At 40.4% G+C, this 27,269-nt stretch overlaps 1 protein-coding gene across 3 annotated transcripts in view; it reads right to left on the reverse strand.

The window, feature by feature from the left end:
* Wdr33 (WD repeat domain 33) overlaps positions 1 to 27,269 on the reverse strand; it is a 106,767-nt gene that overhangs the window by 69,421 nt on the left and 10,077 nt on the right. For all 3 annotated transcript variants that reach the window (XM_041660467.1, XM_041660468.1, XM_041660470.1), the window contains exons 2-7: positions 11,912 to 12,138; positions 10,078 to 10,146; positions 9,262 to 9,366; positions 3,302 to 3,397; positions 2,973 to 3,124; positions 1,277 to 1,374 (exon numbers count right to left, since the gene is read on the reverse strand). In XM_041660467.1, the coding sequence (XP_041516401.1) occupies positions 1,277 to 1,374; positions 2,973 to 3,124; positions 3,302 to 3,397; positions 9,262 to 9,366; positions 10,078 to 10,146; positions 11,912 to 12,115 (724 nt within the window). In that variant the 5' untranslated portion in view covers positions 12,116 to 12,138. The remainder of the gene's footprint in view (positions 1 to 1,276; positions 1,375 to 2,972; positions 3,125 to 3,301; positions 3,398 to 9,261; positions 9,367 to 10,077; positions 10,147 to 11,911; positions 12,139 to 27,269) is intronic.

Below are 27,269 nucleotides of genomic sequence, written 5' to 3' on the forward strand. Positions count from 1 at the left end.
CGTTTTGTTTGTTTGCTTTATTCTGAAACAGGGTTTCACTATACAGTGCTGGCTGGTCTGGAACCACCTATGTAGACCAGACTAACATGGAACTCACAGAGATTACCTGCCTCTACAGGAGTAAAGGGTGTGCACAACAACATCTGGCATGTTAAAGTATCTTAACAGTTGTACAAAATTTACAATTCCACCAAGACAACTAACTGCTGACTCTGTAACATGAAGGGAAATCTCTGAATCATAATGTCTTGATAAATGTTATCTTTGGTACCCATTCTCCACCCTTAATTTCCATCTCCCATGATGTTACTTCTGCGGGATTCCGGAATCAAGAGCATGGAGGCAAAGGTCAGTTTGTAAACTAGTAGAGGTTGAAATTGAACACTTGAAAATATCACATTCCTAGTGAATAATAAACCAAGTACTTAGAAGTACAAATGGTTTTATTATAATGTTTGCACTAAGGATATATAAGACACAGCTAATTACCAAATTCTAGTACCTCAGAATTCACATAAAGGGTGGTAACAGCCCAACTATACAAAGTGAAATAATCTACAAATTTCAAGTAAGCCAGTTGCAATGAAGCACAACTGCACTCCCAGAATTGGGAGTCTGGACAAGGACTAAGGACTATAAGTTCCAGGCTAGTGTGGGCTACACAGCAAGTTCCAGGCCAGCTTAAGCTTCACAATGAGAACCTGTCTCAAAAAGGGGTAAGTACAGACAGCTACTAATAGCTCTATTTTATCAGATAATCTATCTGTAAAAGAGCTGTCATGAATATGTGAACTATCTTTTATTTTGAAATGTCTACGTCAATAAAGAGTACTTCCCTAAAGGACAAAGATAAAGTGATGGAGAAAAGGGAGAGCTTGTATTTAATTTGCAACTGAAAGAATTCAAAGATAGTGAAATTACTATTAGTTAAAATTTTAAAAATGAGGCCGGGCATTGGTGGCGCGCGCCTTTAATCCCAGCACTCGGGAGGCAGAGGCAGGCGGATCTCTGTGAGTTCGAGGCCAGCCTGGTCTACAAGAGCTAGTTCCAGGACAGGCTCCAAAGCCACAGAGAAACCCTGTCTCGAAAAACCAAAAAAAAAAAAAAAAATTTAAAAATGAATGCAAACTAGAGAACAGCTGTATTTTGACAGAGATGGTGAATGTATAAAAAAATACTTTAATGGAGATACAAGTAGATATAGTGTATTGTGATGACTTAACCACAAATGCCTTCCCTATTTAAGTATTTCAATCAGTACTGTTAGTACACATACCTCGGAGAATTCTTTCCTCATGGCAACGAAGAAAATCCCAGATTCTAACAGTGCCGTCATCAGAGCATGTAGCAAATTTATTATCCGTGGGTGAGAAACTGTTACATGAAGACACACAGCAGGGGAAAGAAGTCAGCATTTAACAGATCATCCATGCTTCTCAGACAGGGAAAAACAAAAACACTGCTGCATTATAAACAGGAGAAGGATGTATCCAGTGAAGAAGCCCTTAAAAAGAATGGAGTCAGCTAACATATGCATCTCATCAAAAGACTTCAAAAGAATAGGGGGTTTTTCTTTACAATTTTCCATCAATATTCAGAACTTCTCCGTGCATTACTAGTCCTATCATTACCTGTGCTTCTTTTAGTATATTTCCTGTATCAACAAATCATGGGGAGCTGCCTTAACAGTGAAACTACATGTACTCTACTCTTAACAATATTTCTGCATATAATCATTTAAGCCACAGAGTAATACTGCTCAAAACATGAGCATCAGTTTCTGCCTCAGATACTTAAACATCATCCTTATATACCATGTTTCTCACTTATTTAAAAGGCTCGTGAAAACCGCACGCCTTCTTCCAGGTGTAAAGTAATCCCATGAATGTTGTACCTCTGGAGGAAAACTTAAAATATACACCAGATATTTTTAAAGCCAATGACTACTACACAACAGGGAGCCAGTTTTCTTCCTGGCTATGAAAAACCATCAAGATTTTCAATGAACTGTATGAACTCCCTTGAACTTCTGAATGGCTAAAGGTGAAAAAATGATGAGCACGACACTGAGCTCAAGTCTATAAAGCAGAAACATATGCAACAGGTTCTGTGGATTCTGAAAGGAGAAACAAGTGACTGCCAATGGTGTTTCTAAAGTCAACCTCTTCCCACACGTAGATGGCACAACCTTAAAAGAATGCTTAGCTTTATTCTGAGGCTGCAGCAATTCTTCAGGCTTCTTTTTGAAACTCTTTCCCCCAGTTTTACTATACATTTCTCACTGTTATGTAAAAACATACAACTCACTGAAAATGTTTTAACTCCACTCATACATTTGCGTAAGTCATGTTATCAACAGTGAATCAGAAGAAAAGTCCTAGAGTCTTCTTTGACAAAGGTCTGCTTACAGCTGCAAAGCATGAAGAACCCATTCATTAATCCGTTAATGTTTGCCACGTCCAGAGTTATCTGTGAGGTTTTTAGTCCTATACTTTCTTTCTTTTTGAAGTCGTGGCAGAACCAAGCCAACCAGGTCTTCACTTAAGCCTCTTTTTTTCCTTGACTTTTGTGTGGATTCTGAAGGTGATTTCTGTAGGCTTTAGATTTTATTCAGTTATATAATTAAAGACTGAATTCTTTATTTGGAATATTCTTGTCTTACACAGTAGATAATAAAAAGGAATAACGTATACACATTATTAACCATAAATAAAAAGAGAAAACCAGTGCAAAATGTGGCAGACAATACATCTCTAACATATTGCAAAGGCTGATACCAGGACAAAACTATTTCAGAAAGGTGCCAGCAAAATGGTGAATGTGTGAAAACAAAGAGAAATATCGTGTTCATAAGGTGCGGAAAGTTTCCCAGAATCTGAGAGAGCCCATGCATCTCTGCACCCAAAATACACTTAGAGAGTAATTTAACCATGACAATAGGGACTACAGAAAATGGTATATTGTGTATAAACCTGGCCTCTCTAATCGCCTCCTTATGTGCCTGGAACATCTTGACGTTGTTCATGTTGGATTGCCAATATTTCACATATCCTCCATGATCTGCTGTCAACATCCACATGTCATTATGTGACCAAGTCATGGCCCTCACAGGGCTATCATGAGCCTGTAAAAATAGAAAACACTTTTAAGTTTTTATTTAAGAGAATATATGGCTGAAGCTGACAGGAACCTCTATTAACTCAGAGCAGTAAACTGTCCAACTGTTAAGTTTTATATGGCCAATGAAGTTGACTATGCCCTCAAGTTTTTAGAGGAGCTACCATCTGGTGGTTCCTGTTACCTGCAATATGGTTTCAAAGTTGAAAGTCAGCCCATTCCACAAGGTGAACTCTCCACTAGAAGCTCCAGTGACCAATCGTCTTCCTTCTGGAGTCCACTGGGGGAGGAAACGGAAGACAGGGCAAACATAAGAACATGTCATGCAACTTTAATTTCAGAAATATTTTCAAAGGCGGTTTTGCTTGCTTGGTTTGGTTTTATTTGTGTCTGTGCATGTGTAGGTTGAGTGAGAGTTACAGGCAGTTTTCAGTTTCAGAATGTGGGTATAGGGAACTGAACTCAAGTCCTCTAAAAAAGCTGCAATGGGGAGCCACCTTAGGGTTGGCAAGAGTCTCAAACCTAGAGTGGCTCCCAGGTGCCCAGGGCGATGTCCCCAGTTCGTTCCTTGGGCAGCTGGGGATAGGGAACCTGAAATGACCCTATCCTATAGCCATACTGATGAATATCTTGCATATCACCATAGAACCTTCATCTGGCAATGGATGGAGATAGAGACAGAGACCCACACTGGAGCACCAGACTGAGCTCCCAAGGTCCCAATGAGGAGCAGAAGGAGGGAGAACATGAGCAAGGAAGTCAGGACCATGAGGGGTGCACCCACCCACGGAGACAGTGGGGCTGATCTATTGGGAGCTCACCGAGGCCAGCTGGTCTGTGACTGAAAAAGCAAGGGATAAAACCGGACTCTCTGAACATGGGCGGACAATGAGGGCTGATGAGAACCCAAGGACAATGGCACAGGGTTTTGGTCCTACTTCATGTTCTGGCTTTGTGGGAGCCTAACCAGTTTGGATGTTCACCTTCCTAGACCTGGATGGAGGGGGGAGGACCTTGGATTTTCCATGAAGCAGGGAACCCTGACTGCTCTCCGGACTGGAGAGCGAGGAGGAGAAAAGTGGGGGGAGGGGGAGAGGGGCGGGAGGAGGGGGAGGGAAATGGGAGGCTGGGAGGAGGCGGAAATTTTTTTTTTCTTTTCAATAAAAAAAAAAAAGCTGCAATGTTCTAAGCCGGGCAGTGGTGGCGCACGCCTTTAATCCCAGCATTTGGGAGGCAGAGGCAGGCGGATCTCAGTGAGTTCGAGGCCAGCCTGGTCTAGAAGAGCTAGTTCCAGGACAGGAACCAAAAGCTACAGGGAAAATCTGTCTCGAAAATCAAAAAAAAAAAAAGCTGCAATGTTCTTAATTGCTGAGTATCTCGCCAGTGCGCAGAATTTATTCACAAAATATTAAATAATCAAAATAAAGTAGACAACACTAAGTTTTAATGTTAGTGTACCTTTCTAAGCAAGTGTATTTTGAGAAAAGAGTTTGCATCACAAAGTGCAAGGAAAGCACTAACACTGGTTATTAGCTAAATTTAAAGAGATGTATTATGAATACCCCTATGTACTTAAAAAGCAAGTTAAATCATAACATGTAAAAATTTCACTTTTATCTAGGCTACTTAATAGACTAATATAAATAAGGTAGGCAGTCACCAGAAAACTTCAAATGACTGAATGAAAAATAAAGAAATCTTTCAATTGCTGTTTGACTGTCTAGTGGTATATATAAAGCACTTGAGAGCTGGATGTATAAGGCCAATCTCAGCTGTACTGTAAGACTTCATCTCAAAAAATAAAATCAGCTCTTTGGCAAAGGCCCAGAAGCAAAGCACTGGGAGGCAGAGACAGGATGCCAAATTCAAGCTCATTCTTGGCTGCATGAGACCCTGAACTGAATTAGGAGGGAGGGAGGGAGGGAGGGAGGGAGGGAGGGAGGGAGGGAGGGAGGGGAGGGGGAGGGAGGGTGGGAGGGAGGGGAGGGAGGGAGGGAGGGGAGGGAGGGAGGGGAGGAGGGAGGGAGGGAGGCAGGCAGGCAAGACAGCACAAGACAGAGAAAGCCAGCCAGCCAGGTGGTGGTGGCACACACTTTTTATTCCAGCACTCTAGAGGCAGAGGCAGGAGGATATCTGAGCTCAAGATCAACTTGGTCAGCGCTGGAGAGATGGTTTAGCGGTTAAGAGCACTGACTGCTCTTCCAGAGGACCCGGGTTCGATTCCCAGCACCCACATGGCAGCTCACAACTGTCTGAAAATGCAGTTCCATGAGATCTGACACCTTCACACCAACGAACATAATAAAGTTAAATAAATAAAAAGTTTAAAAAAAAAGATCAACTTGGTCTACACAGCCAGGATTACAGAGAAACCTTGCTTCTAAAATTAAGTAAGTAAATAAAAACAAATAAATAGCTAAATAAAGAATAGCCAGGCATGTGGCACATACTTTTAATCCCAAGCACTTGGGTGGCAAAGGCAAAAGATCTTTATGAGTTCAGGGCCAACATGGTCTGGATAGCAAGTTCTAGGCCAGCTAGGACCTTGTCTCAAAAATAAAATACCCCTCCCTCCTCAAGCAAAATGGTGACAATTATTACATTAAGAACATTAAAAATATCAAACTTTCCCTACAACTAAATATTCTTTAAAAGTTAGGAGAGAAGCTAGTGATGTTAGAATATTTGCCTAGAAAACACAAGTTTGATCCCAACACCAAACTAGGCAGAGTGGTACATTGCCTGTAATTCTAGCATTCAAGAGACAGAGAAATGGAATCAAAAGTTCAAGGTCAAGACTAGAGAGAAGGCTAATTGGTTAAGAGCACAGCCTGCTCTTCCAGAGGTCTAAGGTTCAATTCCCAGCACTAACATGTCAGCTCACAAATGTCTGTAACTCCTGTTCCAGGGGATCTGATACCCTCACACTGACATACATGTAGGCAAAACACCAAGGCTGCTTATTATTATTATTATTATTATTATTATTATTATTATTATTCAAGGCCATCCTTTGATACATAGCAAAGCTTAGAATGTCCTGGCCTATGTGAGACTCTACCAGAAAAATAGCCTGGAGGCAGAGGTGGGCAGATCTCAGGGAGTTATTTTATGCTCTTCTAAACTCATTGCCAAGCCTCACGCTGCATTATTTTTTAAAAAGCAAAACAAGAGTCAATAATGCCAGTAATGATGATCTACTACCAAGAGCCTATCTCAATACAGGAAAATATAATGGGGAAAAAAAGCCTTAATACATTAGAACCAACACTATAGGATTATTTAAATGTCACAGCTTGTATGCTAAAGTGAATCTGTGACATACTTGCTAATCACGTTAAAATAGAACATATGGCCAAGCATAGTGGTGCATGCCTTTAATTCCAGAACTCAGGAGGTAGAGGAAGGCAGAGGTCTGTGAGTTCAATGCTAGCCTGTTCTACAGAATGAGGGGTGATTTCCAGGACAGCCAGGGTGCCACAGAGAAACACTGACTTGAAAAAAATCATTAAAAAATAAATTTATTTTGCCAAGCATGGCAACACCATAATCCCAGTACTACTGAGGCAAAAGTAGGAAGATGTCTGTGAACTTAAGGCTAGTCTGGTCTACACAATGAGTTACAAGCCAGTCAGGGCTATATAATAAGACCCTGTCACAAAATGGATGGATAGATGGACAGCCGGATGAACGGATGGACAAACAGATAATTAAGTACTTGTCTGTGTGTATGCCTAATTCATTTTTCCTTTTTGTTCAGCTTCACTAATTGTTCATAAAGGATATTAATACAAAGTAGGTCAGCACAATCCGATTATCCTAAGCAAAAACTAACGGAGCAAAAATAGGTCTCCTTGGGAGCTGAAGAGGTGAAGAGCACTGACTGCTCTTTCAGAGGTCCTGAATTCAATTCCCAACAACCACATGGTGGCTCACAACCATCTGTAATGAGATCTGGTGTCCTCTTCTGTCATGTGTATATGTGATAAATAAATAAATGTTAAAAAAAAAAAGATAGGTGTGCTTAAAGAAACATGATAAAATAGATAAAGTTTATTTGGAAAATGGTGCAAATACATATGGCCACGTGGCTCTTTATTGCTTTATCAATAAAACATCATTTTGATGATTCTGAATAAAGTGCTCTTAATATTCCTAGATTTTGTTATTTGCTATGATCCTAACTCTATCAATTCTGTAGTAAACCAAACTGTAAATACAGAATTTCTTAATAACCTTTCAACAGACTGTGTCTTTAATACACACAAATTTTCTAAGATCTCATACCTCGATCTCCAAAGAAGAAAACTTATCTACCACATGGACAAGGTGAAAGAGGACCAAGATTTCTAGGGCAGCATAGGCTACATTACAAGATGAGTTCAAAACTAGCATGAGGTTTATTGTTATATGGTTTGTTCTTAAAGGGGTGGGAGGCTAAAGATGTAATTCAGAACATATGCAAGGTCCTAGGTTCTATCCTTAGTATTATGGGGAGAAATTAAAAATATAGATACAAGATATGCAGGTTCCATTTCAGAAAGGTTTTCTGCATTACAAAAGGATAATAAAGTGCTGGAGAATGACCCAGCAGTTCAAAGTGTTTGCAGCTCATTCAGGACAGAGTTTGCTTCCCAACATCAACATCAGATAGCTCACAACCACCTGTTAACTGTAACTCCAGAGAATCCTGACAATGTGAGCTCAACTCCTAGAACCCACATAAAGGTCAAACAACAGAAACAATTCCATTGGTGATCCTGATCGCCACATATACACCATAGGGGAGAGCCCCCCCCCACATATACATAAAGTTTAAAAATAAAAAACAAGGGTGTTGTGGAATATTAGATAATGTGTTACATTCGTTTGTGCTGTAGAATATTTGTTTAATGATGCAAAGATGTGTTGCATTTGTTTACCTCTATAAAACTGTGTTACTTTGCCTGTTTTATACCTAATTGGTCTAATAAAGAGCTGAACGGCCAATAGCTACATAGGAGAAAAGATAGGCAGAGCTGGCAGGCAGAGAGAATGACTAGAAGAGCAGAGGGAGGAACAAAAAAGAGGAAGATACCTGGGGCCAACCACCCACCACACAACTAGTCACAGAGAAAGGGAAGAAAAGAATATAGAATAGAGAAATTAAAAGCCCAGAGGCAAAAGGTAAATGGGATAATTTCAGAAAAACTGACTAGAAACAAGCCATTTTAAAGCCAAGCATTCATAAGCATAAGAATAAGCCTTCATGTGTTTATTTGGGATCTGGGTGGCGGGTTTAATTTAAATAAATAAATAAACACAACTATACATGGGAGTTTAAGAACTAGCTCAATGGTTAAAAGAATATGCTAATTTTACAGAGGCCTAAGTCTGGTTGCCAGCATCCACATAAAGCAGCTACCAACCTGTAACTTCCAGCTCCAAAGGATTGGATGCCCTCTTTTAGCCTCCAAAGGCACCTCCACTAACATGCATAATAGAGACATGCATGTATACACATCATTTAATATAAAATCAATCCAGTCAGCAGTGGTGTACATTTTTAATTCCAGCACTTGGAAGGCAAAGCAGGAGGATCTCTTGAGTTTGAGGCCAGCCTGGTCTACAGAGCAAGGTCCAGGACAACCAGGGCTATACAGAGAAACCTTATCTCAGAAAACAAAAAACAAGGGGGCTGGAGAGATGGCTCAGTGGTTAAGAGCATTGCCTGCTCTTCCAAAGGTCCTGAGTTCAATTCCCGGCAACCACATGGTGGCTCACAACCATCTGTAATGAGGTCTGGTGCCCTCTTCTGGCCTGTAGACATACACACAGACAGAATATTGTATACATAATAAGTAAATAAATAAATAAATAAATAAAAAGAAAACAAAAAACAAAACAAAAAAATTCTTGTTGGCAGTGGTGGTGCATGCTTTTAATCCCAGCATTTGGGAGGCAGAGGCAGGGGAATCGAGGCCAACCTGGTCTACAAGAGCTAGTTCCAGGACAGGAACCAAAAAGCTACAGAGAAACCCTGTCTTGAAAATTAAAAAAAAAAAAAAAAAAGACATGTGCTACCTTACCCAACCTTGTCAATCAAATACATTTGTAAAACTAAGAATTAATTTTTTTAAAAAAAATATCTAACAGAATACTTACCCTCACAACAAATACTGGGCATTTTACTTTGTTTGTTGATGTTCTAACAAATTTTGTTGTGACTGCATTCATAGGATTATTCAACATTCCTATAGGAGGAACCAGCTATAAAAAAAAAAAAAAAAGAACAGTGGGTTTTTATAACACCTGATAACACACAGAGAAGAAACAAGGTACACAGCAAGGTAACTACTTCAACATCTACAGAGAACTTCAGGGTAACTTTCTACATTAAAAGAACACTAATATAAAAAGTTACACAACTGCCGGGCGATGGTGGCGCACGCCTTTAATCCCAGCACTCGGGAGGCAGAGGCAGGCGGATCTCTGTGAGTTGGAGACCAGCCTGGTCTACGGAGCTAGTTCCAGGACAGGCTCCACAGCCACAGAGAAACCCTGTCTCGAAAAACCAAAAAAAAAAAAAAAAAAAAAAAAAAAGTTACACAACTATTAGTATTAATCTAGAACTTAATTTCAACATCTGCTTAAGCATCAGATTTCCCAAATTACTTCTCCAAGTCAATATAGCAAAGCATGTTTGCAGAACCCCAAATTTAAAATTAATTTTTCTATTAAAAGACTTTGAAGCTGTTCAACTTTCTACATTGCTTTTGCCCGCCCCCTAAGTTTATTCATCATTAAATTTAGAGGAATATTTAAGTTGAGACAATATTAAATCAAGGTAAATACTACATACACTTTTGGAAATGTGTTAACTATAAAAAAGAAGTCAAGACAACCTTGACCCTAAACTCACATGCTTTGAGGTTTAGAAGGAGGTTCTTATTAAGCTAGTATTATAGAACTTATACTTACATCATTATAATAACCTGCATCCGGCTGAATGGCCCGCATATCTCTCTGATCTCTTTGCCATATCCTATTCTGTTAAAAAATAAATTAATGAGTATACAGTTTTGTGACAGTATGCAAAATTTAATTAATAATGAAACCTAATGTATATTTTTAATTTGTTGTATGGATATTTGCCTGCATGTGTATGCATGTGGGTACCAAGCAACACACTCATGTTTAGTACCCACAGAGGTCAAAAGAGCATGAGATACTCTGAAACTGGAATTACAGATGATTATGGGTCACCATGTTCATGCTGAGACTCAATCCAAGTCCTCTAGAAGAGCAGTCTGTGCTCTTAAGCATTGAGTTACCTCCCCAAAACCCAAATGTAACAGGATTCATGTGTGTTTTGAGTTTTGTTTTTGTTTTTCAAGACAGGGTTTCTCTGTGTGGCTTTGGAGCCTGAACTGGAACTCACTCTGTAGAGCAGACTGGCCTCAAAGAGATCCACCTGCCTCTGCCTCCCTAGTGCTGGAAGGTGTCACCACCGTCAGGCCTTCTTTTAGTATTTAAGACAGGGTCTCGCTGTGTAGCCCTGGCTAGCCTGCAATTCCCTAGCTATACCAGTGTGGCTTGGAATTCAGAGTTCCTTGGCCTCCTGGGCACAGGGATAAGGGGAGTACATCAACACACCAGAACACCAGGCTATTTTCTCAAACACAGATAACAGTGATGGCTTTTCCCTTTTTCTTTTGCTGCTGCCCCTGCTTAGAATTTTACTCAAGAAGCCCTTACCCTAGTCATCCAGTTCCTCTGATCCCCAAATCATCCTCACTCACTTTTCATATTGATAAATGGAATGGGGGAAGGGCTGGTGAGATGGTTCAGTGGCTAAAAGCACTGGCTGCTCTTCTAGAAGACCTGGATGCCAGTGCCCAAATGGCTCACAGCATGTTAACTCCAGTTACACAGGATGCAACACCCTCTTCTTCCCTATGTGGGCACCAGGCATACACATGATAGACATACATACATGCAAACAAAACAATAATACACATAAAATAATTAAGTTGGATGGGCAGATAGGATGTAAGGACAGACTGGCAACCAGAATTCTGGCAAATCCATTAACACAAAACAGTTTCCCTTTATCTTTCTTTTGGTTTTCTTCTTTATTCTTTCCAAATTCTAGCTTCATACTCTAGTTTCCCAAATGAAATTGCCAAGAATCAACCAGTGTGACGTCACATGCCTTAATCTCAGTACTTAGGGGATGAAGGGGAAAAGTTCAGGAATTCAAAACCAGCCTGTCAAAAAAGGGGGAGAAACTAAAAAGTCTAAATCTATCCTTGACACTTTTTGTCATGTGTCTGTAATACACTAATTAGTTCAATGTGCAAACAACAGGCCTCTACCCACTGAACTAAGGTATAAAAAGCAAACTAAACCAATTGGATGGAATAGTAACATTTAAAAGGTACATAAAGAGCTCAAAAGTAGAGAAACAGAGCTGAGAGCACTTTCAGCAAATCAGGGCATTCTACAAGTGTACTCAGTCTTCAAGGTAACTATAGAGCTCCTTCTCCAGACGACAATTCCTTACCCTTGGGAACTCAGAAGTAGGACAAGCCACGTTCTCAGAGCCAGTGTCTCAAAAATGTTACTATGTTGGTAGTCACTTAATATTTCACATACACTGTATTATTTTGAGAAGATGATTAACAAACTCTTCATCTAAATACTAATCCATCCCACTAATTCAAGAAATAACCAGTAATACTTAATACACTTTAGCATAAAAAAAAAAGAAACAAAAACACTTTGACTATCAAAGTACATTCAATGGACTTACCTCCAAATACTTAATTACAGATGGATTATAGTCTATGGTTTTCCGGTTTACAGCTTTTCTCATTCGTTTTCCATCAAAGGTAAGCTGCTGCATTGCTTGCTGCTGTGCAAAATCAGGCCGCTTATAAAATAGCTGTCGGGGTGCCTGGTGTTGAAACCTCGGCATGTGGAAAAATCGTGGAGGAGAGCCAATTTCTGTAGCCATGGTGATGTTTTCCTACTAGGCCACTGAAAGAGAAGAGGAAGTATTTTCAGTACACGTATCAGCATACAACAGTGCCTAAAAGCATTTTTCTTCTAACCTGGAAACATTTTTTAGACTTTAAAAAAATGTGTGTGAGTGTTTTGCCTGCAAGAATATGTCTGAAAAGGCCAGAAGAGGGCATCAGATACCCTGGAACTGGAGTTAAGGATGGATGTGAGCTGCCATGTGCATGCTTGGAATCGAACCTGGGTCATCTAGAAGAGTGGCCAGTGGCAGTCCCAAGCTAAAACCAATTAAGTGAATAGTTTTTAAAATGTTATTTATTTTGGTCGTTTTGTGATAGGTTTCTTTGTGTAGCCCTGGCTGTCCTGGAACTCACTCTGTAGACCAGACTGGCCTTGAACTCTGAGATCCACCTGCCTCTGCCTCCCAAGTACTAGGATTAAAGGCATGTACCACCAACACTAGGCTACAATTATTCTTATTTCAGAGAAAGATTATAATTTCCACTATTTTTCTGTTTTTACATTTGATTTTTGTTACTCTCTAGATGTTTTATAAAAGGGTTTAGAAAAAATTATTATATTCTTCAGGTAAAAATGGTGTCACCAAAGAGGTTTCATTCAGCTTTTCGAAGAGCAGATGGATAGACCCACAGTCAAACTTTAGATGGAGCTTGAGGAATCCTGCAGAAGGTGAGCGAGGATTGTAGGAGACAGAAGGGCCAAGAAACCACAACAAAATGGGCCAGAGTCAACTGCCAGGGTTCATGGGGGCTCACAGAGACTGATTCAACAGTCACAAAGCCTGTATGGGTCTGATCTACGTCATATATATATATATATATATATGCATACACACACACACATATATATGTTATGGTCGTGTAACTTGCTGTACCTGTGGAACTCTTAACAGTGGGAGTGGGGGCTGTCTCTAACTCTTTAGCCTGCTTAGGGACCCTTTTCCTACTGAGTTGCTTCATCCAGTCCTAATATGAGGGAATGTGCCTAGATTTATTATAACTTGATATGCCATGACTGATATATATTCCTGGGAGACCTGCTCTTTTCTTAAAAGGAAGGGAGGAAGAGGAAGTCAGGGCTAAGCACTGGGAGGAGAAGAGGGAGGGCAATGGAGAAGAGTAGAATTAGAATGCAGTATGTAATATGAGAGAAGAATTTTTAAAAAGGAAAGAAATGGTCTTGGTACTACTTCATTCGTCTTTATGACTTCAAATAGTCCCTGCAAGAGTAACAGCAATGAGGCAAGAGGGGTGATAGTAATGGTGGAGATGAAAAGAAATCCTGACACACACGAAAATAAACATGGGCACAAAAATAGATATTTAATGTGTTACTTCTACTACTAGGAAGCAATTCTTGATCTACAGTTCCAACATGTTAGTTTGTAATGAGATAAGAAACATCCCACCTATTAAAGCTATATATGAATTACTGTGTATAAAAAGCACTTAGGGACTGGAGAGATGGCTCAGTGGTTAAGTGCACTGCCTGCTCTTCCAAAGGTCCTGAGTTCAATTCCCAGCAACCACATGGTGGCTCACAGCCATCTGTAATGAGGTCTGGTGCCCTCTTCTGGCCTGCAGGCATACAGACAGAATATTGTATACATAATAAATAAATATTTTTTTTAAAAAAATAAATAAAAAGCACTTAGAGGCTAGTGACGAATCTGCCTACTCAGACACCTCATGAATACAACTACATCTCAGCAAGGAGACTTAAAACTTCAATCCAGATATATCTGGCCCAATTTTTCTAAAGGCCTAAACTTTTTTCTAAATCTGTTTTGAGACATAGTCTCATTATGTAATCCAGTCTAGTTCTAAACTCAGAATCTTCTACTCGCTACCTCCCAAATGCTGAGTCACGTGCCTAATCCCTTTCAAACTTATATTTTAAGACAGGTGATGGTAGCAGCACATGCTTTAAATCCCAGCACTAGGGAGGCTGAGGCAGGTGAACCTCCAAATTCTAGGCCAGCCTGGTCTAGAAAGTTCCAGTATAGCCAGAGTTACACAGAGAAACCCTGAGGCCGGAAGAGCCTTTTATCCCAGCACTTGGCAGGCAGAGGCAGGCAGATCTGTGAGTTTGAGGCCTGCTTGGTCTATAGAACTAGTTCCAGGAGAGGCTCCAAAGCTACAGAGAAACCTTGTTTCGAAAGCAAAACAAAACAAAACCACACAGAGAAACCCTATCTTTGGAGGAAAGGGCATATTTTGAGCTGGCAAGATAGCCCAAAGGTTGCCACCAAGCCTGACAACACGAGTTCGATTCCCAGAACTCACATGAGTAGGAGGGCAGAACCAAACTCCCACCCCCAACTTGGTGTAGGAGATCCTTCTGTCTATATGTTGCTTTCATTGCTTAATGAATAAAGAAACTGCCTTGGCCTACTTGATAGGGTGGAACATAGGTAGGCGGAGAAAACAGAACTGAATGCTGGGAGAAGAAAGCAGAGACACAGAGAAGCCATGGATCCTGTGCCGGAGATGGAAGCCACTTAGAATCTCCTGTAAGCCACTGCCACGTGGCAAAACACTGATTAATGGAGATGGGGTAAACTAATATGTAAGAGTTAGCCAATAAGAAGTTAGAGCTAATAGCCAAGTAGTGTTTTAATTAATACAGTTTCTGTGTGGTTATTTCTGGTGTAAGCTAGCCAGGCAGCCAGGACAAACAAGTGGCCCTCTTACCTTGCAACACCAACTTCTGGAGGTCGTCTAATTTCTATGCCCATGTGCATGTATACTTGTATACCCACATACATACATACATATATACATGCAAACACACACATACCTCACAAAATAAATGTAGTAATTTTAATTAAAATAAAAAAAACAAAAATTCTTAAGTTTGGAGAATAAAGTGTGAGGTACTGGGGATGAATCTAACATCTGTAAGTAATACCACTGAGGTACAGCTCCCCAAACCCAAAAGAACATATTTAAAAAGTTCTATTTATAAGTATAGACTTTCTAATTTTATTGGAATGAGTTTCAACAAAAAAATTATACTAATTATAACATGTATAAAGCTGGAAGCGTGTCAAATGAAAGCAGCCAAAGACAAGAAGCTATAAATTATGACTCTTTTTATATGAAAAACCCAGAATGTCCGTAAAAAATAATGACATCTTGAAATTTGCAGGCAAATGGATAGATCTAGAAAAAAAAAAAACATAGACTGAGGTAACCCAAACCCAGAAAGACAAATATAATATGTACTCACTCACAAATGACTTTTAGACATAAAGCAAAGAAAAACCAGCCTACAGTTCACAATCCCAGAGAACCCAGACAAAAAAGAAGTCCTGAAGAGAGACATACACAGATCTACATAGGAAAAAGAAAAAAGACAAGATCTCCTGAGTAAATTGGGAGGGGAGGTACGGGGGGAGGGGGGCACAGGAGAGGGTAGAAAGAAAGTACAGAATGGAGAAAAATGTATAGCTCAATAAAAGTGAAGAGAGGGAGGAGGAGAGGATAAGGAGGGGGAGGGGAGGGAGAGAGGAAAGGTGGAGGGTGGGGAGAGGAGGAGGAGAAAAAGAAAAAGAACCAAGAATGTGCTAATGAGAGAGAAAGCCTCTCCATTACAGGTTGCAAGAGTTGAAAACAGAGACTACTTTCTAAGAACAGTCTTTCTTTCCAGGATAATGAAAAGGTTAGAACTAGGAAGAAGAGGCAGCAAAAACTGAATGTGCCTAATGATCCAAATGGTACACTTTAAAAAGGCTTATTAAAAGCTTGGCATTAACGGCACACACCTTTAATCCTAGCACTGGGGAGATGGATCTCTGTGAGTTCCAGGACAGCAAAGACTACACCTGAGAAACCCTGTCTCCAAAACAAACAAAAAAATGGGGGGGCACCATATTTCAAAACAAAATCCAGTCCTCATTTAAGAAACATCAAATATTAGTCGTTTCTGTCAATTGCTGTAAAATTTTTCTAATTTCATAGAATGCAAACCTTTTTCTCTCCCTACCTTGTAAAAGTCTTTTGCAAAGATTCAGTAAATAAAACTTTCGTTTGTACTTTAAAGGTTGCACTGTGGCTTCAGAACCCAGTGATTCCCTTCGTTTGATGTCTTTTATTTTCTTTGTTCTGATTCTTTTAAACTAGTAGATCAAGAAAAACTGTGAGGTTAGACCCTAGCAATGGGGAAGGCTACCACCTGCTTTAGAGTAGAACCCTGCCCCAGTGTGCCTTGCTCCTTCTGTTTTCTAAATATACATCCTGCTGGTTAGAAGTAAAGTTTGCCTTGTTGAGACACTCTACCTGGAGAGGTGGTTTCTTCCTTTGTGACACCTAACTTATTTCTAAGAGTAAGGCCCAGAAGATGGCTCAGGGGTTTAAAGTACTTGCCACCATGTCTGATGACTTCCCAGGAGCCACACTGTATAAAGGAAAAGAACCAACTCCATCATGTTATCCTCTGATATCCACCCACAAAACACAGCAAGCATGGGTACACACACACAATTCATCAATGAAATAAACTTAAAAGTCTAAGATGAGCAGGGTGGTGGTGGCGCACCTGCAGAGGCAGGCGGATCTCTGTGAGTTCGAGACCAGCCTGGTCTACAAGAGCTAGTTCCAGGACAGGCTCCAAAGCTACAGAGAAACCCTGTTTCGAAAAAACAAAAGTCTAACTTGAAATTAAAACAAACCACCTTACCACACAGTAACCATGGGACAGTCTCACATATGCCTTACAAGCTTCAGCTTCAGGTCAGGCAACCCATTAAAGAGGGGGAGAGAAAGAGAGACTGAGGTTATCTGACTGATAAAAAGCCCTGGGTTCAGTCCCTAGCATCACAAAAATCAAAATAGCTAGGTACAGTGATATATTTGTGTAACCTCTGCCCTTGGAAGGGAGTGTCATGAAGGGCATCCTTATGCTACCTAATGAATCTGAGGCTAGCCTAGGCTACATGAGACTTTCTCCAAATGAGGGAGGGGATGAGGGGGAGGGAAGAAAGAAGGTAAGGATGAAGGGAGGAAGCAAAGTGCCTGACTCTCCTTCAACAGGAGGTGCCAAAAGATTCAGCTTTCTCTGAAAGCAGGAAACCTAACACATAAATATGAAAAGTCAGTGACTCACACAAAGAGAACCTCAAGTCCCTAAAGTTATCCTTCAAGATTCACAATGAAACTATATTAACCAAATGCAGAGAAATAGTAGCTTTAGCCTACTGAAATATTAATACAGGTTTTATACTTGCTGTAGTATTCACTTCGGACTCAGTACTAGAATGCCAAAATTTAACTAAAAGTTAGGCTTTCCGAAATATACTCATCTCATAACTGAGCTGGGGGATGAGAGAGGTCGGCAGGTGGGCTGGAAGAGGACCAGAAGTCAGGAGGAAATAAATAATTTGCCTAAGGTTATTCATATATAATGTAACTAACTAAACACCCAAATCGTTAAGGATAAAAATCCACCTAAACAACCAAATTCATTTCATCCTCCTCGTAAACAGACTTGTAATGTCTCAAGCAAGGAGCACAATTCTGTCAAATATTTGTTTCATATTACATACATCAGGTAAACTCACATCAGTTTGACTCAGGCCTCCATGATACCTGGTCTACTCTATTTTATATAGCAAACATATCCTGACTATACAAAATTCCATAAGCAGGCCAGGCAGTGGTGGCACACATGTTTAATTCTAGCACTCAGGAGGCAAAGACAGAGTTTGAGGTCAACCTGGTCTACAGAGGTAGATCCAATACAGCTAGGGCTGATAGATGGAGAAACCATATCTTCAAAAACCAAAGGGGAAAAAAGTAAAAGTACAAAAGATTACTGGAGAGGCATTCAGTACTTGATAGTCTTGGCTGCTTTTCCAGAACACACAGTTCCCAGTATCCACACTGGGTGGTTCACAACTGCGTGTAACTCCAGTCCTTGAGATCCAATCGTATATTCTCCACAGGCACAACATACATATATCATACACACAGGGATACAAATTACACACAAACAAAAAGTAAAATAATCTTTATCTTAAAGTACAAAAGAGTGGGGCTGGAGAGAAAGCTCTTAGTAGTTAAGAGCACTGTCTGCTCTTCCAAAGGTCCTAAATTCAATTCCCAGAAACCACAACCATCTGTAATGAGATCTGCTGCCCTCTTCTGACCTGCAGAAATACATAAAGGCAGAACAATAAATCTAAAAAAACCAAACAAACAAACAAAAAGAAAGCAGAGCGGATCTCTGTGAGTTCAAGGTCAGCCTGGTCTACAAGAGCTAGTTCTAGCCAGGCGGTGGTGACGCACGCCTTTAATCCCAGCACTTGGGAGGCAGAGGCAGGCGGATCTCTGTGAGTTCGAGGCCAGCCTAGTCTAGAAGAGCTAGTTCCAGGACAGGAACCAAAAGCTACAGAGAAACCCTGTCTCGAAAATCAAAAAAAAAAAAAAAAAACAAAACACGTAACTAGGTGTAAAAAGAAAAGTACAAAAGAGCTCAAAGAGTAATATTGAGGAAGACAGTTCAGTGGGGAAAGAGCTTGCAATGCAAGCATTAAGAGCCCAAGTTTGAACTCCCAGACACCATATAAAAGCTGGGCAGAGTGACACACTTCTGTAACTCCAGCACTGGCAGTAGCACAGACAGGTGAAGTCCTAGAGTTCACTGGACAGTTTAATAAAATCAGTGAGCTCCAGGTTCAGTTAAAAACTTTGTCTCAGCCGGGCGATGGTGGCGCACGCCTTTAATCCCAGCACTCCGGAGGCAGAGGCAGGCGGATCTCTGTGAGTTCGAGTCCAGCCTGGTCTACAGAGCTAGTTCCAGGACAGGGACCAAAGCCACAGAGAAACCCTGTCTCGAAAAACCAAAAAAATAAAAAAATTAAAAAAAAACTTTGTCTCAAAAAATTAAGTAGAGAAACCGAGAATGATAGCATACACCTTTAATTCCAGTACTCAGAGGCATATGCAAGCAGCACTGAGTTTGAGACCAATCCAGTCTACAACCAGGGCAACACTGAGAGTGAAGAGTAATCATGAAAGACAGCTGAAGTCAACCCCTGGCCTTCATACACATACACACACACACACACACACACACACACGAACTTACCCCCTTTCAGCATGCATAAGTAATGGGAGGCTCTATTGCTACTATACTACCACCACCAGTAAGAAGGCAATAGGGATACAGCATAAATCAGCCTTTGTTTTTTATTTTTATTTTTATTTATTATTATTATTATTATTGCTTTGTTTTGTTTTCTGAGAAGGGTTTCTCTGTGTAGCTCTGGCTATCCTGAAACTCACTCTATAGACCAGGCTGGCATCGAACTCACAGAGATCCGCCTGCTTCTGCCTCCCGAGTGCTGGGATTAAAGGCGTGTGCCACCACCGCCTGGCCCTGGCCCTGTTTTTTATTTTTGAAGTGCTTTTTGCATGTACATGAGCACTGTGTGTATGGAAATGTGTTGGTTCATGTGTGCGCATCTGTGGGTGGAGGACAGAATCGAGATTGTATTTATATAAAAAAAAAAAACTTGTTTCACAAATAAGGTTTTTCACTTTCAAATGTGTAATTAAAAAAAAGGGGGGGGGCTGGAGAGATGGCTCAGAGGTTAAAAGAGCTGACTGCTCTTCCAGAGGTCCTGAGTTCAATCCCCAGCAACCACATCGTGGCTCACAACTATCTGTAATGAGATCTGGTGCCTTCTTCTGGCCTGCAGGCATACATGCAAGCAGAACACTGTGTACTTACTAGATAAATAATTTAAAAAAAGAAAAAGAATTTGGGACCTGGAAGATCATTCAGCAAGTAAAGTGTTTGCCATACGAGAGCCAGGACCAGAGTTTGGATTCCCCAGTACCTATGTAAATGCCAAGAGGCCATGGTAGTTCACCGGTATTCCCCTTGTGCATGGAAAGTAGAAATGGGATCCACAGCAGGGCAGTGGTGGCGCACGTCTTTAATCCCAGAGAGAGGCAGAGACAGATAGATCTCTGTGAGTTTGACGCCAGCCTAGCCTACAGAGCAATTTACAGGGCAGGCCCCAAAGCTACAAAGAAACCCTATCTCAAAAAAAAAAAAAAAAAAAGAAAGGAAGGAAGGAAGAAATAGAATCCCCAGAGTAAACTGGTTGCTTATACTTGCTGAACCAGCATGCTCTCAGTTAAGTGAGAGGCACTGTCTCTATATATAAGGTAGAGCAATAAATACAATCTCATCTTCTGTCCTCCACCCACAGATGCACACACATGAACCAACGCATTTCCATACACACAATGCACAGGTACATGCAAAAAGCACTTCAAAAATAAAAAACAGGGCCAGGCGGTGGTGACGCACACCTTTAATCCCAACACTCGGGAGGCAGAGGCAGGTGGATCTCTGTGAGTTCGAGGCCAGCCTGATCTACAACAGCTAGTTCCAGGATAGGCTCCAAAGCTACAGAGAAACCCTGTCTCAAAAAAACAAAAAAATAAAAATAAAAATAAATAAAAAATAAAAAACAAAGGGCTGGAGAGATGGCTGAGCGGCTAAGAGCACTGGCTACTCTTCCAAAGGTCCTGAGTTCAATTCCCAGCAACCACAAGGTGGCTCACAACCATCTATAATGAGATCCGGTGCCCTCTTCTGGCCTGCAGATGTACATGCAGATATAACACTATAATAAATAAATAAATAAGAATGTAGATATAAAAAATTAAAAAACAGACTTAAAACGTTTCTACTTAGAGACAGGAAAACTGTGTGTGTGTGTGTGTGTGTGTGTGTGTGCGCGCGCGGCACGCGCGCATTCATTTGTGTAGTCAGCACCTGCCTCCCCCAGCTCAGAAGGGGCTTAGCTGTAAAAATGCTCATTGCTCTTTGAGGTTCCATTCTTAAAGCCCACATAACAGTTCACAAGCATCCCTAACCCCAGTTTCAGGATTTTTAGTACCATCTGACCCCCATGGGCATATTATACACATTACCTAGAAACATACACATAAAATAAGTTTTTTGGTTTTTGGTTTTTGTTTTTTTTTTTTTTTTTTTTTTTTGCTTTTTCGAGACAGGGATTCTCTGTGGCTTTGGAGCCTGTCCTGGAACTAACTCTTCTAGACCAGGCTGGTCTCGAACTCACAGAGATCCGCCTGCCTCTGCCTCCCAAGTGCTGGGATTAAAGGCGTGAGCCACCACCGCCCGGCTTAAAATAAGTATTTTTAAAAACAGAAACCACTCAGGAAACTTAAATATCCCAAAAGGTCTGTTGAGTTATAGTCAATATCTGCCAGCTCCTGAGGTTTTTTATTCAATGGAGGACTCCTTCGCCCTTTTCTTGCTTCCACTGTTCTTTACAAAGCAGAATGGTTTCTGTTTAAATTTCCCTGGCTTGGCGCAGTGTAGTAACATTCCTTTAGTCACCTTTACTCTCTCTGTCAGTTCCAGGCCAGCCTGATCTACAGTATAGTGAATTCTAGGGCAGCCAGAGCTACATGAGAAAACAGAAAAACAAATTCGGATTTGTTCAGGATTCCTGCTTATTTTGTTCATTTGTTTGCTTTTAATACAAGGTCTCATTATTTAAACTGGGCTGGTCTTGATTCAAGATGCCCTCCAAATTCTTACCTTCCAAATTCTGACAGACTTTACACAGCACTAACACACCAAGAACAACAAACGTGCCTGGAGAGTGTAGAACACCCATAGTTCAAGCTTGAAGGAGGTTTTTTTTTATGTTTTTCTCACAGACCAGATTTTGCATAGAGCATCATGAGCTTTCTTCACCAGCCCTGCATCCCTCTTCTAACAATCTCCACATCTGGAGTTATTGGTTGTTTCTGTAAGACCCTTCAGTTCTCCCAGCAGGTAATTCACGTGGTTTGCAATATTTCAGTCATGATGGTACTCCTAGTTTTCACAATTATCTTAAACAAGAGGTCATCAGGTACTAAAAGGGACAGAAAGGCTCCCATTCACAGCTCCTCTACAAGACCCTAAAAACTTTAGTGCCAGTTGTAATTACAATAATGCCTCAAACATTAGGCAAAGGAACTGGGCTGACCATCAATGCTGTCCATACTGTATTTACTTCCAGTCACCTCCACTTGGTTTTCATAGACCTTACCAAGCTAAATCTATTGAGAAGCCCATGGACCAACAGCAAGTCAGTACAATGTGCACAATTTGCTAGGCCAACTCCCATACCATATTTTGGTTCATGACATACACAATACTGCTAGTTACACAAACTATCACTCTGTATTTCCAAGCATAGGAGTCAGTTTGACTCTATACACTTCTAAATTTCACTTGGCATCTCTTGAAGTAGACCTTATTGCTGACAACTTTAACAAATGCCATGCTTCAGAACAGACAACCTCATAGGTGGCTTGCAATCAAGCTGCAGGCTCAGCAGTGACATGATAAACTTGTGGTAGTAGGTATTTGAATCTTTTTTTTTTTTTTGCTTCCTTTTTTGAGATAGGCACTCACTGAAGCTTTGGCTGTTATCCAGGACTCTACTTCAGAGGCTAGCCTGAGTCAGCCTCCTGTGCTAGGATTAAAGGCATGCACCACCAGGCCCAACCTAGCTTGTCTGTTTTTTCTTATTTTGTGTAAGTTTTTTGTTTTGTCTTTGTTTGAATAGATAGGGTACAAATATTTCTTATTTCTCCAACACTACAATAAAAAAGGCAATAATCAAGTGTGACAGATAAACTAAATAAAACAAAGCTTAAGGGTCTACATGACTTTCTGAAATGACAATAAAATTGGGGACCATATTAATGAATACCAAGTTAAGGATGAGGATAGGTAGGTATGCTTATAAAAATAGATGTTTTATGTTGATAAAATATTTATCACAGTGAATATACAAGCATGTAATAATGATACATAATAATGCAGAGAAACAAACTAATACATGTACACATAATACTGACAAATAATTGATTTTTTAAAAAATTTCACAACAAATACTCTAATGGTTTTGTAACTTGTCATTACTAGAAGAAATTAGATGGCGTACACAAGACCTCTGTTTTATTTATTTGTGCATGTGTGTGAGAGAGAGAAAAAGACCTCATTTCCAAATGTGCACTTGTAAAAGTGAGAGGACAAGTTGTAGGGCTTGGTTCTCTCCTTTTACCAGATTGGATCCTGGGGTTGGAACTTAGCTCATCACATTTGGTGCCAGGAGTCTTTACTGAGTCGTCTAATGAGACCTCTGTTTATACTTCTTACAAATATGTCAAACTGCTCTGGGCATGGTGGTGCAACACTGGGGAAGCAGAGGCATGAGTTCAAGGCCATCCTGGTCTACTGGTCTATAGAAAAAGAATATTGTGCTCTCTCTCTCTCTCTCTCTCTCTCTCTCTCTCTCTCTGAAGCTAAAATCATCTCAATAAAAATTTCAATTAAGGGTGAAAGAGATGGCTCAGCAGCTACCAGCACTTGCTGCTCTCTAAGAAGGACTGAGTTCAGTTTCCAGCACCCACATGACAGTTTGCAATCAACTCCTGCTCCAAGCAACATGACACCCTCTTCTAGCCTCTGCAGGCACTAGACTTGCACATGGTGAATGTACACACACACAAACACCCACACACATGCAAGCAAAACACCCACATAAAATATTATTTCTTTTTTTTGTTGGGTTTTTTTTTTTTTTTTGGTTTGTTTTCTAATTTTTGTTTTTCAAGACAGGGTTTCTCTGTGGCTTTGGAGCCTGTCCTGGAACTAGCTCTTGTAGACCAGGCTGGCCTCGAACTCACAATTCCATTTAAAAAGTTAACACAGAGCAGGCAGGGTGGCCCATGCCCTTAATCCCTATAGACACAGAAAGATAAATCTCTTGAGTTCCAGGCCAGCCTGATTTACAAACCGAGTGCCAAGCCAGTTAGGGCTACATAGAAACCCTGTCTCAAAAACATCCCCCACAAACAACAACACAATCCAAAAAAGGCATAGCCAGTCCTATATGGAAACCCCCCTCCCTTTTTTTATACTGTTTTTTGGTTTTTCAAGACAGGGTTTTTCTATGTATCTCCGGCTGACCCAGAACTTGTTCGGTAGCCCAGGCTGTCCTTGAACTCACAGACATCCACCTGCTTCTGCCTCCAAAGTGCTGGGACCAACGCCTGGCCCCGAATATGGTGGCATATGCTTTATGTTATGTTCCAGTCGGAAGCAGGGTCTGGAAGTTTGAAGGCAGTCAGGCCTAGAACAGCTAGGTATAGGGAGATTTTGTCTCAAAAAGCCACTACTGGGGCTGGAGAGATGGCTCAGCGGTTAAGAGCACTGATTGTTCTACCAAACGTCCTGAGTTACATTCCCAGCAACCACATGGTGGCTTACAACCATCTCTAATAAGATCTGGTGCCAACTTCTGGCTTGCAGGGACACATGCAAGCAGAACATTGTATACATAATAAATAAATAAGTCTTTTTTTTTAAAAAAAAAAAAAAGCCACTACTGTCCTCAAAAGCCTGACTGCTGTAGCTCAAAGTGAAATACCCTGTCTCAAAAAAAAAAAACTAAACCAAAATAAAGGAAAATCAATATTGATCTCATCATAAAATGTACTAATTATCTGAAACACCAACTTCACGGTAACAACTACAAACATACCATAATTTTAACATTAAAAACTCAACTTTCTGTCAACAAAAACACTCTTTTTCCTTAAAGCAACGGACCATCCTCTCATATTTTCAAGAAAAAGAATTAAGTGGCATGCTCTCACATTTTTTCGACTTCATCTCCATATAGACTTTATATATACTTATTATAAAGAGAGAGAGGGAAAGGGCTGGAGAGATGGCTCAGTGGTTAAGAGCACTAGCTGTTCTTCCAAAGGACCGGCCGGGTTCAATGTGCAGCACCTACAAGGCAGCACACAACTGTAACTCCAGACCATGGTATCCAACACCCTCATACAGACATATATGCAGGCAAACACCAATGCACATAAATTCAAAGACTTTAAATAAAAAATAGAGGAAAGAACAACTCAAATCCACTATGTACATTATGGAACATGTAAAGATAAAACAACTTTGTTGAACTGGTTATTTCCTTCCACCTTTACATGAGTTCAAAGCACAATTCAAGTCAAGATTTGCTTGCACTTTTACCCACTAACCCATCTTACCAGCCCATCTCCCAACTAGCAATTATGAGTTCCCATCCCTCCATTCCTTTTTCTAAAGGCCCATGCAGCCCTCATATTGGCAGCAAACTTTCTGTTTAGCCTCCAGAGTTCTGAGATTTTAACAGTGTACGCGAACATAATGCCCAGCTCAGCATCTTCCTACATGCTTATTTGACATCTATTCAGTAATGCTTCTATTCAGACCTTTCTGCCCATTTTAATTTAAGTTAGTTCCATATATCATGTTTTCTGAGCTCTTTTTGTTTTGGATATATCTTTCTTAATGAGTTTTTTGTTTGTTTTGTTTATTTTGGTTTGTTTTTTGAGACAGGTTCTCTCCTGGCTGGTAGTAGGTAGGCCAGCCTGGCCTTGAACTCAAGAGATCCGTCTGTCCCAGCCTCCTGAGCACTGGGATTAAAGGTGAGCACTGCCCTGTCTGGTGAGATTTTGTTGTTTGTTTGTTTGTTTGTTTTGTTTTTTTCAAGACAGGGTTTCTCTGTAGCTTTGGTGCCTGTCCCGGAATTTGCTCCTGTAGACCAGGCTGGCCTCGAACTCACAGAGATCCGCCTGCCTCTGCCTCCCGAGTGCTGGGATTAAAGGCTTTGCGCCACCACCACCCGGCGAGATGTATTTTTTCAAATAATTTCTCATGATCTATGGCTTTTCTGCTTATTCTCAGTTTTTGTTTGTTTGTTTTCAAGACAAGGTTCTTTGGCTGTCCTGGAACTCCCTTTGTAGTCTAGGCTGGCCTCAAACTCAGAGATCCACCTCCCTCTGCTTCCCTGAGTGCTGAAATTAAAGGCGAACATCACCACTGCCCAGCTCTGCTTATTCTTTTAAGTAAGTTTATTTACTCATTTATTTGTATGTGTTTTTTAATTACTAGAGATCAAATCCAGGCCCTCACACACAACTAGTCAAGCATCCCTAACACTAAGCACTAAATTTATTTTAAATATCACACACAATTCCCAATAACCAAGTCAGCAGGTTCAGAATTCCAACTCCAAGGGATCCAACACCTACTTCTGGTACCTGCATTCAAAGATGTGCAAACCCACAATCAAACACACACATATACACATAATTTAAATTAATTTTTAATATTCATTTTATGCAATGTTTCTGTATTTTAATGAACCCAGTTTCACACATACTGACCATTATCAAGATATAGACACTGGAGCTAAATATATAGCTCAATTCAGAAGGCCTGAAGCTCTGAGTTTGAACTATACTACACAAACCAAATTTGGTGGCAAGTATCTAAAATTATGGCACTCAAGAGGTAGTGGCAGGAAGATCAGAAGTTCAAGATCATGCTCAGCTAGACAGTGAGTTTGAGGCGAACCTGTGATAAATGGCACCTATCATTACACTTATATTCTCTTTCTCTACACACACACAAACATATACGAGAGAGAATTCATGCCAAGATATATCCTATGTGGTTCCTTGTATCAGTAACCACTGAGATGTTTTCCATCACTAAAGTATACATAGCTGTGCATTTTGTTTTTGGGGTTTTTGTTTGTTTGGTTTTTGTTTTTAAAGTCAGGGTTTCTCTGTAGCTTTGGAGTCTGTCCTGGAACTCATTAGAGACCAGGCTGACCTCAAACTCAGAGATCTACCTGTCTCTGCCTCCTGAGTATTCAGATTAAAGGCGTGCGCCACTACCGCCCTTCTCTAACGTCCTTATTTTAACAAACATAGTACAAACAAAACTCTATCTCATGAAGCGTTTTGAGACTAATAGCATTTTCCATTTGCCATGAAGTTTTGAAGAATTCACCATGTTGTTTTAATTATTTCTTTCTTTTACTGCTAAATTCTGTAGCGATAACCAAAGTTGATCCATTCACTGAAGAAATCTGGATGTATACTGTGTTCAGTAAGTTAAATGAAACCACTATAAACACTAGTACGAATTTTTCTGTGAATGTATTATCCTTTTCCTAGAATAAATAACTGGAACTGAAACTTGACTAATCTGAAAAACTGACACACTATTTC

Source organism: Microtus oregoni, unplaced genomic scaffold (assembly GCF_018167655.1).
Source record: "Microtus oregoni isolate MIOR12 unplaced genomic scaffold, Mior012 000011F_ref0000422, whole genome shotgun sequence".
NCBI lineage: Eukaryota > Metazoa > Chordata > Mammalia > Rodentia > Cricetidae > Microtus > Microtus oregoni.